Source organism: Diadema setosum, chromosome 7 (genome assembly GCF_964275005.1).
Source record: "Diadema setosum chromosome 7, eeDiaSeto1, whole genome shotgun sequence".
Taxonomy (NCBI): domain Eukaryota; kingdom Metazoa; phylum Echinodermata; class Echinoidea; order Diadematoida; family Diadematidae; genus Diadema; species Diadema setosum.
The window spans coordinates 33,596,676-33,613,279 of NC_092691.1; the positions used below are offsets into that span (position 1 = coordinate 33,596,676).

Sequence of the window (16,604 nt, forward strand, 5' to 3'; positions counted from 1 at the left end):
AGCCAGTTCAATCACAAGTTGGTACATGTATTTGTATTCTTCTAAATATCGGTTCGCACAAATGAAAAAAGACGGCTGTAGGACAGCAGTGTGCAAATTCACGCATAATGTATGAATCCACCTCGACAGTGCAACTGATGTTAAAAATGCATCGCAGTACCCAGAGGATATAGGATGAACTGGCACTCCCCCAGAAAAGTGTTAACATCAGAATGGTACGTTAGAGGTCAAGGGTTACCATGTGAAAAATATTGGGGGATATTAAATAAATGCCAGGTTCAAGTGTGTATGTGTGTGTCACACGCAAACACACTGCTATAGCTTCTGACCATTCGAGCATTGAGAATTTAGGGTTTGTGGGAAGATCACTGATCACTGAACTAGGGCTTTCTATAGCTCAGTCGGTAGAGCACCGGGCAAGCAGCCAGACATCTCGGGTTCGAATCGTGATGGAATCCCATTTTCTTTGCTCAATTTTCCACTAATGAAAGTTTATTTATGAGAATGAACTGAGGAACGTACTGCTGAATTGCTGTCAAATGTAGCTGCAAGAAAAGAACATTTCTTGCATCATATTGTTGGCCTCATGAGTCATTGTTCATAATGGTTGCATTTACGAATTGAAAAATTGAATAAACCTGTTAATACTTCCCTTCATTATTTGTTGTGTCATGATAATGTCAGCAGTTTGAAATGACTTGGTCATGTGAATGAAATAGTGAAATGTCATTTTCATTTACCTGCTGTATTTTATAGTTTAGCCACTGCAAGCTGATTCCTCTGACAGAGATTAACCTGTAATTACATTTATACTCAGATACTTTATTTGGTTATTTACTGCTGAATTCAATTAAGTGTACCAATGGTACTTATTTGTCCTGCATTAACGAGAATCATTAATTTCTCTTTGAATTCTTGAATTCGTTGTCATCTTCATCAGAAAATGTCAAGTCTTTGTGTCAGCTGACTGTCAAATATGAGAGTTTTCAGGGTAACTAGTAGAGGATAGACTCCTGCAGATTTATGAAAAATTTGCAATATTTGATGTGCTCAATGAGGACTGGTTGATATCAAAACTGGCTTGCCCCAAGAGGTATATATCCTTTGAATTTTGAGTTTATCAGCAGAAATTAATGCATTTTTTTTTTCTGCGGAATGTGTAAATGACTTGCTCTGTCCAGCTTCATGGATTGCAGATGTTGCATTAGTGTATGTGTGTGAGCTGATAAATTGATCTGCCCTTGTGTTAGAAAAACAAAGCATATTCTCTATGAAACTGTCATTCTCATTGTATACAACCATACTTCATCCTCCAGTAAAGTCATGTTACATGTATCAAAATTGTCTCTCAGTGCAATTCAGTTTTGTCTTTCTAACATGTACAGCCTGATATGTATCAGTTAATGAGAGATATGTGAGAACCTTGTATGAATTCTTCATGCGAAGTGCTTTGCAGATTGCTCGTATGTGTATATATATGAAGAGTTTGCTTGCAAAAACCGATAAGTCCATATTAGCCAAACGGAGATATTTGTGATTTAAGGTCAAGAAAAATAAAGAGAATAATAAGAAAATTTGTGCTTCTTTTGACCATAACCTCAAAAATGTACTTTTATATGTAGTAACCAATATATCATTTAAAAGGTATTATTTTGTACTTTATGACAGAGACCGTACTTCAAAATCTTCAAAAATGGACTTATTGGTTTTTGCAAACAAACTCTTCATATATATATATATATATATATATATATATATATATATATATATTATATATGTATGTATGTTGTATTTGTAACATATATTGCCTGCAATAACAACATTTAAACAAAGTCAACCACGGTGTAAAATCATACTAAACTTAACTAACCTTCAATATATTAATTCTATACATTCAAAAATATTTAAACATAACAATAACTACAAAATATAATATACATATACCAAATAATAAAACCAACATAATGTTACAAAAATACAATCACAGAACAGAACTTACTCTGTTTCTGCCGAGTATTGTCTTATATGTATATGAATGTATATATATATATATATATATATATATATATAATATGTACATGTATATAGTGTTATGATTTGACATGACTATTTGTTTCCTATTACATGACCTTCAATGAAAAGATGACAGAGTTAATTGATATGTTCATAATGTATCTGTCTCCTTAATCCATTGACATTGTTAAAGATTTTATGCAGTATTCAGATTCAAAGTTTCTAGAATGAGACTTTGTGTAGCACAAAAAGCTGCTGAAAACTGCTTATCCAATATTGACGAGCCAATGGAGTAAAATGGAGTCAAAAGGGGCCTGAGCGTTCGATCCTAGCAGAATCTTTGTCAGAGGCAAAATGAGACTTTAAAACATGTACATTGTGACATAATCAAGAAGTAGAAAGAGAAATGCATTATGATAATAAACAAAGGATCATTTATGAATTATGGATCTGAGTTTAACTTTCTTGTTAAGTTGAATCTTTATCTATCTGAAAAAGTAATCACAAAAACCCTATATTTGATATAATAAACACAAGATGTGATATTGTTTTTACTGTGTTTGTGAGTGTAAACATCAAATATTCAGTCAGAGGTTAACATTCTTTTGTTTGTCACGAACTAGTGTCAATACCTCTCATCCTCCCAAAAGGTGTAGTGATAACAGTCATGATTTTGATGGAAATGTCGCCACAGTAATTTTGTCTTGATCAGACATGACGCATGTCGGCCGCAGCAGCTGCAAGCAGACGCCGTCCAAAAAGTGAGCAGCTGCAGTAGGCAATATTGCAACATTTTTAGCCAGAGCGGGTTTAGCCAAATGCTGCCCTCTCGTGTTGTGTCAGGGTCAGCGTATGTCTCACCGCCATATTTCGTCGAACGGCCGAAGTACCCTGAGTAATCTACGGCAGAAAACAGAGCGGTTTTCTTCATCGAAGTGACAGCAACGGAGTCATATATTGCGTGTGTGCTACGATTCTAGAGTATTTTAAGGCTTTCGTGTATTTAGCGTTGTATCTGAATTCGTGTATTGACCACATTTTTACAATTTACGAAAGAGATATCCACGCTGTTCCTTGTCACAGCTGTGCAAGATGTCAACGGAGGAAGCACAATCCGCGCCCGATGGATCCCCGGCAACGGAAGTATCGGCGCCCGCAGACAAACAAGAGGAGAGCATGGACACAAATCCACCGCCGTCATCTGAATCTTCTGCAGGAAAAACAGAGCCTGAAAATACTGAGTCAAGTCAAACTGTTCCAAAGGATGGCTCTGAAAAAGTAACAAAATCAGCACAGCCAGTAATTAAGCCGCCAGTACCAAAAACTATCCAGGACAGACCATCAAAACAGGTGGGTTCTTTTTTCTGCAAGCATGCAGTCACCTTGACCGACAAGTAAATTCCGCGAAAAACTTCTCATTTAATATAGTAATGACATTTGCTGGGTCAGTTTTTCGCTTCTTAGACAGACACCATTGATACATACGCTGTTGCGATGGTTTCAATCGTTTTGGTTGAATGCAACTTCGACCCAGTTCCAACGTTCCCCCGCATATGATAAAAATGATATTATTATTTTTTCCAGCTTGGTTTTCAAACCAATTTGGAAAAAAATATATAGGGTTGGACCTACTACTAATCGACCGCCTAATGTTTATTTGCTCGATAAGAATATTTAACACTGAAATTCACGTAAAAAACTTGACCTACGTGATTGAGAAAATCCAGCTCTATCAAATGCCGTTGTTCCCTTTTCGATTCGCAGTTTCAGTGCAAAAATATCGCCGACGAACTTGCGTGGCCTCGTTTCAGCTCCCCGCGGTAAATCGCGTTTTTAGGATCGACCGCTGATTTTGCATTGACAATGCACATAAACCGAGTTGTATTGAACACCGTGTTGTACGAAGCTTTTTAGAAGCCTTTTAGAAACTTCCATAGACATTACAATGTGCTGTCATTACGATTCGGTGAAAATATTCATTCGAAATTTTGTCCTTGATTAAAACCATTAATGAAGAGTGAATTATCGCGTTTTCCCACACCATCCTAATCTACATTCAAAGCCAATCCATTTTTATGTGCTTTGCACGCAGAGAAGTGCGTATTAAGTGTTCAGTGCGCGAATTATACGCGGTCGGTTTCAATAAGGGTGGTCGATATGTAGTAGGGCTACCATACAGGATTAATCAGTAAACATTTTGACTCACCTCTTCCACTGTTTCCTCCTGTTTTCTGGTTGTTTCCTCCACTTCTTTGCAGCGCTCCCCAATTCATCGCCGCCTTTGTTTGAAAAATGACCGCACGAACGTCTATGGCAAGCCAAAAAATGCTCCATACAATCACTATATAGACAATCAAGGTACACTTATGTTTATTGACTAAAGTACTAGTAAGTTGTTTGAGCGCTAAATTTAACTTCGTAATATTGTGAATGAGCATTTGGCTTGTCTGACCCAAGAGTTCTTGCAAATGATGAATAGCATTTGTTGTGTGTGCATGGGAAACCCGAGCCCGCGAGGGCACACACGTAATACACTGTATCTAGTGTATGCCGGGTGCAATGAACATACATGTGCAAGCTGTATGCTGGCGACTCGACGGCAATGCTAGAGATTGCTAGTTTATTCTCTTTTCTGGTGGTAGATCTACTCTCATCAGGTTGCCAGATGGGAGATAGGCCCTAGAACACCCTGTGCTTTTCCCCATAAATTTATGACTACGACTCTGAGTTGTTTCCATCACAAACTGCATGGAAGAGAAAGGTGATATTTAAATAGTAATATTCACATGACGAGATCATTGACATTAAACTTTCGTAAAGGATGAATTATCAGTTTTACATGTAACTGTTGTTTTTAATAATCTTTATAAAAAGTGGTGATTTCATGGAAATTGATGTTAGTTATCTAGAGTCTATAGAGGTTCTGATTCCACTAATCCTACAATGTAATTGTGCTAAAATTGCAGAACTTGAAATGGGTCGACTTCATAGATTTGAATTATTTCCAATCACTTATGTTATTATTAATTTGTATGGAGACATTGATAATCATTGTAGACTTTTAATGTTAGTGCTCTGAACAACTCTTTGCGAGCTTTTCATCCATGATTTATGGCATATACTGCATCACACTGTAACAATTTGTTTTACTTAAAAGGGCCCTGATAATTAAAGCAGCATTGCTTCTCTTGGGGTCCTCGCCATGTAGGCCTACTTGTCAAGATTATAATTATATATTGTCGTTTTGCTGTTATGCTTTTTTGTGGTCAAATATCTTGGAAAAACTTAAAGGACAAGTTCACCTTCATAGACATGTTGGTTGAGTGAATGCAGCAAAATTAAGAACACAGCAGTGAATTTGAGGAAAATCAGACAATCCATTCAAAAGTTATGAATTTTTGAAGTTTCTGCTCAGTCACGGCTGGATGAAAAGACTAACTGTAGCTTGTGATGTCACATGTGTACAACGATATAACGAAAGAATAAAGAAAATTCGACATATTTCCATTTTTCTTGCAAAACAAAAGAGTTTGACTTCTCTCTTTCAGAAGGCAGGGGGAATAATATTACCATTAACATGCATCAGTAACAAGTCAAAGAAATATGCTCTTTATTAAAAAAGTAAAGTTTTGTGATATTCTTTTTATTTTCCTTAAATGTTGTACGCATGTGACATCATACACTGTAGAAGTCACAGATATAAGTGCATGCATAAATTTGTATGTCTTCATTTATATGTGCTCTTGAGTGTAGGAACCACATTTTCCCACAGACTTCTTTCAACTTGCCATAATCATTTCCACAATTGCTCTAACCCTAGCCTTCTCTATCCAGATACAATAGTGATACCAAAAACTTAAAAATGCAAACTTTTGAAAGGATTGTCAGATTTTTCTGAAACTTCACTGATACATTGTATGTTTTACTGCTCTGTTCATTGAAGCCACATATTTTGTGTAATGTTCCTTTTATAAGACCTTAGCACGTTGCTTCAGGGCACAAGAAGAAGTAAGGATCACATCATTCCTGATTAATAGGCAATACACTATACATACGTACCTGATTTTTAGCTCACCTGAACCAAAGGCTGGAGTGTGCTACAACTTTACTGCAAAAGTGGTAATTTTTGTGGTCTGCTGGGTAAGATGACTTTCACATACAATGTTTTTGCTTCTGCAAAATCCAAATATGAACTAGATTTACATGTAACAAAGCAAAACATTTGTGCATTTTATTTTCACTCTAGTGTGATGTCACACGAAGCATATGAAAATTTCTCTTTTAACAGTATTGCGATCATTCATTGTCCACTCTTAAACTTTTTGCATTTTCAGCTTCTGGAAAACCTCATGATGGATTGAATTTGTTACCAGCCGTGGCAGGTAGCATTCCTAGGGTGATAGGATCTCATTTTATTCAAATGTGCACCATGTGCCTTCCTCTCCCCCCCCCCCTTTTTTTTTGGGGGGGGGGGGGGGAGGGCAGGGGGCCTTTAGAAAGCCTCAAATTAAGGAATCTTTGATAATCTCTAAAACCAGAAGTGATAGACCTTAAAGGGGCTGTACAGTACTGGTCAAGGTGCGGATTCATGCTTTGAACATTCCTACATGTAAGTGAGATAATGAGAAACCTCCTATGAAATATGAAAGAGCATGTAATTTTAAGAAGAATTCAACATTTATTTGATGAAAATCGGCTGCCAAATGGCTGAGATATCCAAAAAAGTGCTAATAATAAAAGGTGACATGCCACAACTTTATTAGGATCTCTTTGTTTCACCTTGTTTTTGGATATCTCGGGCCATTTCAAAACCGATTTTCATCGAATAAACTTTTGATACCCCTTAGAACCACATGCTCTTTGACATCCCATAGAGTGGTTTCTGAATATCTCGCAAAACGTTACAAGCTAAATCCTCACCTCGACCAGAACAGTACACACCCTTTAAGTCAATGCTATGAGTAGGTGCTTTGATTTCTGTAGATTTTAAGTTTGTGGTGGACCTGGGGTGCATTCTGGGAAGGAGGGGGGAGGTGGGGGGTCTCAATTTTTGTCTGTCCATCTTGTACGTTCCCCACTAAGTCTAAAACTGGTGTAAAACACAGTATTCAATGGAATTTTAGTGCTGTTACCATTTCTGATCAATAGGCCATTCGGCTGAAAAATAAATTTCCAATAAACATTAATTATTTGACCTTCATATATGTTAGTACATGTACATAGATGTTTGTCCAGTGTTTAATGTTGTATGTTATCCTCAAAATTATAATTTGGCAAAAATTCTGATAGATTGCTTCTTTGAATAAATTTTTGGGCAAAGTTATATCTTATGAAAGTGTTCTAAAAGATTGTATTGTTTGTATTTGAGGTAATGCCCATTCATTGAACAAAACACAACCCCACATGATGATGATGGTGATGATTAAGAAACAGCATTTATATAGCACCATTTATACCATTTATCTGTTGAAACATTGAAAGGTGCCTAGCTCCTGCATTGTGTCAGGCATCATTAACAAAATTGCTGGAAAAGATAAGTCATCCCTGAAATGTCCCCTTTTACCTTGGAAATACCCATAGCAGGGACTGTATGCAGAATAATCACACATTGTGCTCGCGTCCGTTGAAAACTAATCCCGAGTATACTCGGGCAGGTGTCTATGGGGAAATTGCATGTTTATAGCAACAACAGTTTTACAGGACCAACTCTGTATTGCTTTATATTTTTCATCCTCATTGTTCTCTTTCTCACAGAGCATTGAGCAGATGGAAGAGGCCAAGCTGAAGGCAAAGTTTGGGGGACTTCAAAAGCCAGGAGGTTCACAGTTTCTGCAGAAGAGGCTAAATAAAGGGGTCAGTATTTTGATGATTCGCTTTTCCTTAAAAAATATATATATATATATATTGTTGGTGTAACTTTGTTAGCAAATAGCCTACATCTGTAGATGAATCTGCTTATTATAGAGATTTCTTCATGGAAAAAAAAAAAAAGTTATTTACTCCATGAACGTATAAGCATTTAAAAGCCATTGATTTCCAATTTTAGATATCGCAACATTTATTTCATTTTTCCTCTTAAAAAAGTGAGTCTGATTTGTCACTTGAAAGGTAGAAATACCAGTTTCTCTTATGGGCAATAAATGTGTTCAAAGCCAGGGAACTTGAATCTCCAATCCAGTGCAATCTTTATTACAAGGCTTCAACAACAGAACAATTTAAACAAAATTCTTTATCATTGGCAAATACACTTATATGGCCAACAGACAGGTCATTCAATTGTATTTGAGGTATGCATTCATTCATTCATTCATTCATTCATTCATATTTTATTTTCATTTCCAAACAGCATAAATTTAATGCTTGTAAACATCAAAATGATGGTATACTTGTAACATATAATGCCATATGATCAGTAGAAATACATCTTGTTTCATTAAGGACTTGATGGAAATGAAAACTGCATACAAAACTGAACGTGAGCTCGAGGCACAGTGCAGAAACCTAAAGTAGAGACACTAGAAAGGAGCTTTATCTCTTGAAAATAGGGCCATTTTCAGCATATTTTGTATGGATTTGAAATAAGCTATTTTGCTTAGGTCTGTGCTCTGCGAGTGCTTTTCAAGTTTTGATATTTCAGTCGACTTGAATGTTGAGGAGTGTTGCACTTTAAAGAGAACTTTACATACTAGATCTTAGTCAGTGATTGGATGCAGTCCAACATGCAAGAGTTCTGACCTCCCTGTCTTCTACGAACAAAGCAAGATTTGTAAATATTGTGTCTTCTTGGCAGGAATTAGGTATGAGTGTTTATCTGAGTGTATTTAAAGGGCCTAGGGCTTAACATGGGAATATTCTGTGGTTGAAATGCGAAGCAGTCTATTCCGATGTCTGGTCTAGACGAGTGTACATGATTATATTCATGTGTTGTTGTTTATCTATCTTGAACATCATTCCAAAATGAGGGGTTCATTAAAGCACTTTCTGTTGAACAATTTTACTGTATGTTATATAAATCAGACATTACTCTTAAATCTACATGCACATGGCATGTGTACAGTAAAATTTTTTCAGGTCATGTTGAAGCCACAGAAAGGGGTTCCCAAACCATTCATTTATCAATATTTTAATACCCCTGTGGAGTTAGGCCACTGATATCTAACAGTTTAATAGTAGTGCCTTGTATTTACATAGAAAAATGTACACGTGGAGTTTTGATAAACTGCAGAGTTAATGAAAACATCATGAAACCCTCTCATTTGTATGAAGCTTCCTCCATACCATTTTTGGCTTCAAATGTAGTCTGTGTGTGTGTGTGTGTGCTTGTGCTTGTGTGTTTGTCAGTAGTTTGTGTGTATGCATCAGCAAATCTAAAAATTAGAAGAAAAAAATAAAAACCAGCAGCCCTTGCTGAATAATTAATGCATGTAGATGTACACTGTATGTCGAGTGGTTGGATTCTTGTCAATTACCAGTACATTTTACAAATACATGTAAACAGTAAACCTTGATTTCTGGGAAAAAAAAATATTAGATCAAAGGAGTGTGAAAACTCTTTGGCCAGTCATTAGCAAGGTTTTCCATAGAATCCCTGAGACAAGCACATTAGGTTGAAATTCACGTGCACATTACCAGTCCCAGCGTAGTGAAAAAACACATGTATGTTGAATGGGCAGACATGCATTGTAACAGCTGGCTTTGTGCGCAAATGTCACGTGAGTCACAAGAGAGTGGCTGCATCGTTGTCAGCAGACCCCCACAGTCATATTTGTGGTGCAGGAAATTGTAGTTTCTTCACAAACACTGCTGTAGTCAAATGTGAAGTGACTATCATGCGGCCTTGTCTTGTGATTTTGGTTGTCATCCCCTTCCTTTCTGATTCTTGTGTTCCATTCCTGTCTGTACTGTTTTCACATGTTCCCTTCTGCCATGTTTAGTTCTGTGTCGCTGCTTTCTTTCTCTTGAAGAGGTGTCCCAGCAGTAAACAATGAGCTTCAATGTATGTAATATCTAAAATGTTTCTCATTTCTCTTTAACTTGCCAACATCCAGCAGATGAAGTACTTCGACTCCGGTGACTACATGATGGCCAAGCAGTCCGGGAAGCTGAAGATTCGGCCGGCCAGTGGCAAGCCAGGCATCCCACAGGCCCAACAGCCCAAGCCGACGGGGGAGGCCATCCCCACTGTAGATTCCATCCACCACAGAAAGCCCTCCTCGGAGATCAGCAAGCTTGCCGTGTAAAGGAAGGAGGGAGGTTGGGGGGAGGGGTAACGGGTGCAATCTTCTGAGAAGTTTCAAAATCCCATGAGAAGTTTCAATTCCGTGTCGAGTCTCCCTCCTCCCGGTGTCTCATAAAGGACTTCCTGAGATTGAAGGAATTATTTAGTTTGCAATCAGTTATCTTGGCTGCTACGTTACAGGCGTGCATGCTCAAAGTTGATGAAGTGCGGAACATTTCATTCACAGCCAAGTATGGAGGTGACTTGGGGCCGTGCAGAAAATTGTATCATCCACACAATGCATTATGCTTTAATATATGTGCAGGTATAAATCTCCATCTCTTCTGTCTCTCCTTCTATCTTGCTCTACTACTATCCTCTCCTGGCCTTGGTGTTTGTTTCTGTATTTTGAGTATCTCCCCCACACCTTTTGTTGTGTTCTAAAGACTTCCATTCAAGCCAGTGATATGCACTTCTTGGCCATCAGTAGCTAGTAAGTGCATCATACAATTCAACCCATCAAGGAAATAACCCTGTGTTTTATGTATCCACTAGTAGCTACCAAAGAAAAGAGATACAACTGTCTGTCATTTGATCAAATAATCCCAACTGCAGAGACAAACAAAAAGCAAAAGCAAATTGACTGATAGAGTTGCGAAAGCTCAAAACCTACTGGTCTGAACATAGAGGTAGAGCCAGGAAGAGAACAACTACCAGTAAAGAATAGGAGCAAAAAAAGAAAAAAGAAAAGAAGAAGATGGTGAGTGGTGGGAAGGGGGAATTCTGTCATACATTAAGTTAGCTGTTGTCGACAACTCGTGGTAAATTTCCACTGATTGCATACAGACTGATGTCTTAAAACAAGCATAGCTGTGCCACATTGATCTGAATCATTTTCTGTTAGAAGTCTTCAATGAAATATTTGTGGAAAGAAAGAAAATATATTATAAAAAAGAGTATTGAGATTCACTGATTAATCTTGTCTCATACTTTCATATTTCTTCATGATCAATTCCAAGTGTTTATATTTTCTGGCTTTATGCCAAGCAAGTCATGAACTAAGGATAAGCCAGTACGGTAAAAGTACATGTAGCTGCCATTTGATTTTGCCCAGAACAGTAGGCACTGATTAATCCATATATTCACACTACTGGTATGCTTTGAATGTTTAATGCCTTGCTTTTCTTATCTCTTTTTTTTTACAAATAGAATTTGATATGGTATGTCAATCTCACACAATCCTGTGAACTTGAACTTGCTTATTGTCAGTCAAATTGAAACAACTTAACAAAGACATGTAAGAATGCGGAAAATGTTGTTGTAAGTTACATTATAAGTTTCAAAACTTTGTTTATATATTATGCCAATAATCTCAGTAGGAAACTTCATTAATTTTTAGCCACTGGGAGGTGGGAATGGCCGACAGATGCACAACAGCCAGCTGTACTAATCCACTTGTTGAATGTAGAGACTGCACATCATATCTGTACCACCGCATCAATATTTTGATGTTACACCTCACATGTAGCGTCAAGAGTTCTGTGTGTGTCACACTGTCTTGGCTGGGTTTAAAGGCTGATGAACAGGATTCACTTATGATTAGAAATGATACTAATACACATACTTTCCATTGACCCCCTGTCTGATGCACAAGTGAGCATTGATGTAAAGTTATGTGAAACACCCCCCCCCCCCCAACTCCTTCATCAACTACTTAACCCTATGGTTACCATCTGCCACTTGTTTCTATGTCTTGTCAATAGCATTGTGACACGGCGGTGCTTAGGAGGTTAAGGATTAGTGAGTACTCTCGGGAGTTGTCCAGAGATCGTGTATATGCATCTAATTTTGTACCACATGGGATTGAGAATGCAAGAGGAAGTGTGCTTGATAGGTAAGGGGGCTTGCTACACAGTATGCCTTGTAATTGTGTTGGGGGCAAATTATGGTTGGTACACAGTATGTGCTTGCCATCAGTGTCATAGTAGAAATTAATGACAGAGGACATCATATACTCAACCATAGTATCGTGATAGTGTGCACTTAGTCCCAAGGATCCTGCCAGGCCAAATTTGTCACTCTTGTACTTCCACATACGACATATATCCATTATCAGAGATTTACCCAGTCATAAAAGTTGTGCGACAGAAGTGGGGAGGGTGTACATTGTTCCCCTGCCATGCATCTATTGCACAGGTAAACTATATTTACATTCATTTCTAGTATAAAGACTTACTAAAGGACCAGCAGGATCCACTCTTAGATGCAACAAACATCCATCCATTGCTGTGTGGCAGGCCAATGACCTCCTGCCTGCATTCCCCGATATATGTGGTACAAGAGTGTGATGCAGAAAGGTTTGTGTAAAAATGTTGTATATGTGATGCAATACAATAGGTGGTATGGCAGTGTAACTTCCCCCAACAGTCAAAATGATGTGTCTATGCTATTGCCATTTTCTTCCCCAACCCCAACCCGAACCCTTTTTTTAACTTCCTTGGAATGTTCCAGTCTCTCTGTAATTTAGATAAATAACTTGATTTCCACTGTGGAAATGTGATTGGTAATTCTTTGATACTTCACCCATCTATGGTCTCAGCGCCTTCGGTATCTTGGCACTGTTACGTTTTCTTTCTTGGACTGTTAGTGGGATGAAAAATGGAAGCCTTGTCATTGACAAGCTAGCAAAAGTAGAAACAAAGACTGTATATCTGTTTAGACTTGTACATTTACATTAAAGGAGAAAATGAATATAACTTCTATAGCATTCTGAATGTTTATATTTTACTAACAGAGATGAGTGGATCTAGTGTGATGCAATTGTCGAAATTATTTTTAGCAGAACGAGAGAAAACTGAAGTGTACAAATTGTATGTTGTGTGGAACTTGTCACATTTTGATATATCACTGTCTAGGCAAACACTGTCTTTTCAGCCGTGCTTTCTGTTCATGTGTTCAAACGGTCATCATTGGCTAAACTTGAATGTCGTAGAATCCAGTTTTCTGCCAGCATGCTGATCGTCAATACTAGCCTTTCACCCACTGTATAAACTTGTTTATTTTTGTGATAAATGCCATAACTGTTAAAGACCAGGGAGCTTATTTGGTTGTGTACAATGACTCTATAGGTGCAAATGTACGTACAATCAACCTCGCCTGAGTCAAATTCAAAGAGACTTGCATGAATTTCGACATACTAGTACACTGTAGAATTAAGATGTGTGTACATTGCGTATCCATCTGGGGAAGAATGTCCCTTCGACTAGGCCAAGTTCTTGTACTAGGTCGACTGAAGCGAGGTTGACTTAGGCGAGGTTGACAGTATTTCTGTAGACTACAGGTACTCACATCTGCGATGGAAAATGTAACAATTCCCGTCTTGGAAGTTGAGGTTCTTAATTTGATACCTGTATAGAATATTTGATGGCCCCACTGGGGCTTGTCTGATGTTGGGCTGTCATGGCTTGGTGGATACGAGCATGAGCTCTTAATCTTGAGGTTCCTGGTTCAAATCTGCTGGCGAAGGTGGATGTGCCCATGGGCCAAAACACTTTATCCACTTTACTTATAATAGTCCTTCTAAGTAGACTTCATAGTCAGCAGTCCCATGGTGCATAGCTTGCTCATAAGCATTGAAGGATTATCCTAGTGGCCGCACAGAATTGCATTCTAGATGGTCCAAACACCCAATCCAAGCAGAACACGCGTGAGATAGGCCAGCCGTCTAGCCGAATTTCAGAAGCAGGCCTCTGCATTCTGTAGTACATTGTAACTTGCACTTGCTGCCTCACTGAGTGCAGCAAAAATGGGGCAGCTGTCCTTGGACGCCATTACGAGGATCGGTCAAAGACAAGTAGCATTTCCACCAAAGAATGTGTGATACCGTGGCAACTGTAAAAGGAAATTGTTGATTGTCTCTGGACAGTAATGTGGGCGTGGTTTGCAGACACAGCAAATTTTGAAGTGCAGGTCTGTGATGAAGCGATACAAATGTTCAGCGTCTTTTCACATTTGCACATTTTCATATCACAAGCCTCAATATACAGATATTTAAACTTCCATTAATAGGGCTGTTCATTTGGTGCTGTCTCTGAATTCAGTTTTGATTCCATGTGATTTAGGTACATTGTATTATACATGTATGTGTTGGTAAGAATCCAGCAGGATAAAAAACATTGCTTGGATGCTGTATACTCTTTATTTTCTTTCTTTTTAAAGAAAAAAAAAATGTTGCTGAAACTTACCAAATGACAGGTGGTCTTGGCATTAAGCAGTAGTCTCCTTAAAATGCAATGTGTATTGTATCATATTAGAAGTGTAAATATAGTATATTCCTGTTCATGATTTGTGGAAAGGCATTAAAACACTTATTGTTTTATAAGTAAGATGAATCCAGCAGGCTTGTGGTAAAATGTCTTGTCAAATGTTTATTGAAAGTGCACAATTAGACCCTGCTCTTAATATCTGGCCACATTGACATCTGTCTTTTTGTTATAAATGCTACTCCCGTTTTCTCAATATGTGATTTATATGTAAGATATCTGCATCTTATACTTTAATTTCAACAAAGCATCATCAAGATGTTACTGTACATGATAAGCCAGAAATACAAATTGTAAGACATGCCTTCCGTGTATCATACATGATACAGTGTGGATGGTGGTTATATACAAATATACAGTGTATATATGCAAAAGAAGAAATGCTTGTTGAAGGAAAGTTTACTTCCAGGAAAATGTTATTTTGAATGAATTACGTTAAAATCAGAACAGTGGACCAGAGAGGCCAAAGGCAAACAAACAAACAAACAAAGATATTGAGGAATAAACAGCTTTGTGAACATGGGGAAATTGTCCACCATGGTGTCTTGGAAGAAAGTATTTGGTCATATGACCCTGATGGTGCATTGCACTGAAATATGAAAAACTGCTGGGTTGTTTGAATGTTTGTTTCCATATTTTTTTTTTTTTTAAGATTGAATCATCATTTTTTTTTCCTGAAATATATAACGTCATATCCTAGTAGAGTCTAGAACATATTTTATGTCATTTTAGAAATATCAATGCATTGACATATATGTATATGAATGAATGAGGGGCAAGACATGACTTCAAGACACCTTCCCTGCCCCGTGATCAATGATGTACCAGAATGTACAATACAATGTAACTCCCTCAATCTTATTTTGCTCTTGGCTTGTACTGATCTCTTCCCTTTGTTTTACTGATTTCCTGGAAGTAAATTTTCGTTGAAAGCTGTACAGACTTTGCTCATTTTCCACAGAATTTGTGTGTTAATTATATCACATATGCCACTGTGTATGATCATTTCAAATGTGTGTGCATGCACAGATGATTATAATTGTATGTTGTAAAATAAGTTGAAAAAAAAAGCTTCAGTTATGTTCAGTCAGCAGAGGATGAAAACAAAGAAACAAACAAAAATGAAAGGACACTTTTCTTTTCAGTGTCATTATGTTTGTGTCTGTTTTGTGTGCAGGTCAGATTGTGTATACAACGATTTTTCTCCTGATTGTATATTGTATAAGAATGTGAGAAAGAGGAGGAGGAAAAGGAGCATGAGATGGGAGGATGAGGAGATAGAGGATGCAGTGAGGGATATAAATACCCCACATATCAAATAATTTGTGACCATAATTTACATTGCATAATTCTATGTACACGTAGTATATTTGCAGTCATAAGATGATGCTTTGTGAGGTGTGTGTAGAAAAGAGCGCAGCTCACAACGAGAGAGATTCGGAGAAGTCTTGACATTAGAAGACCAATAATGGAACAGAAAGTAGAGAGGAAGAAAATTTAGTACACTGTATCCATATGAAAATTTAAATAAATTTTGTGTTTACTCAAGCACACAAAATAGGCGTTTTCAATGTTTCGAAATAGAGCGCTATATTTTCTGACTTGGGGAAATTAACCCGATCACGAAATAGCGCGCTATTTGATAATGTGAATACAAATTAGCGCGCTAGTTTTATCGCTCTGATCGAGAAAATTTCTCGAGTCCAACTCGGGAAATTTCCGAAATAGCGGGATAATTTGCGAACTAGCGCGCTATTTGATAATGTGAAATCGCCTCAAGAAATTAGCGCGATGCATCCCATCATGCCTAGCATGTGTGACCCGCTAAAGCGCGCGCTCTACTGGTATACCCGACTCTGTTTGCGCATGCTCAGCTGTCGAATTAGCTCGAAAAAAATTCGGGCTATAATTCTCTTCGGGCTATTGTGAATAGGAAATGAAATAGCGCGCTAATTTGCGATCGCGAAAAATGTCTTGAGCTTGGATTTTTATTGGGCTGATGTGAAAACGCCTAATAAGTACTCAGTAATTCAATTAATGAATGCAAACAT

General features: G+C 37.7%; 1 protein-coding gene across 2 annotated transcripts; it reads left to right on the forward strand.

Moving 5' to 3' along the window:
• Window positions 1–2,890: 2,890 nt before the first annotated feature.
• LOC140231293 (alpha-endosulfine-like) lies at window positions 2,891–15,683 on the forward strand. 2 transcript variants are annotated; one of them, XM_072311441.1, is made up of 3 exons: window positions 2,891–3,363; window positions 7,768–7,866; window positions 10,062–15,683. In XM_072311441.1, the coding sequence occupies exons 1-3, from the start codon at window positions 3,106–3,108 to the stop codon at window positions 10,251–10,253; spliced, it is 549 nt and encodes a 182-aa protein (XP_072167542.1). In that variant the 5' UTR covers window positions 2,891–3,105; the 3' UTR covers window positions 10,254–15,683. The 2 variants fall into 2 exon arrangements, with proteins under 2 accessions (XP_072167542.1, XP_072167543.1); XM_072311442.1 differs by having other exon boundaries at window positions 10,065–15,683.
• The last annotated feature ends 921 nt before the right edge of the window (window positions 15,684–16,604 follow it).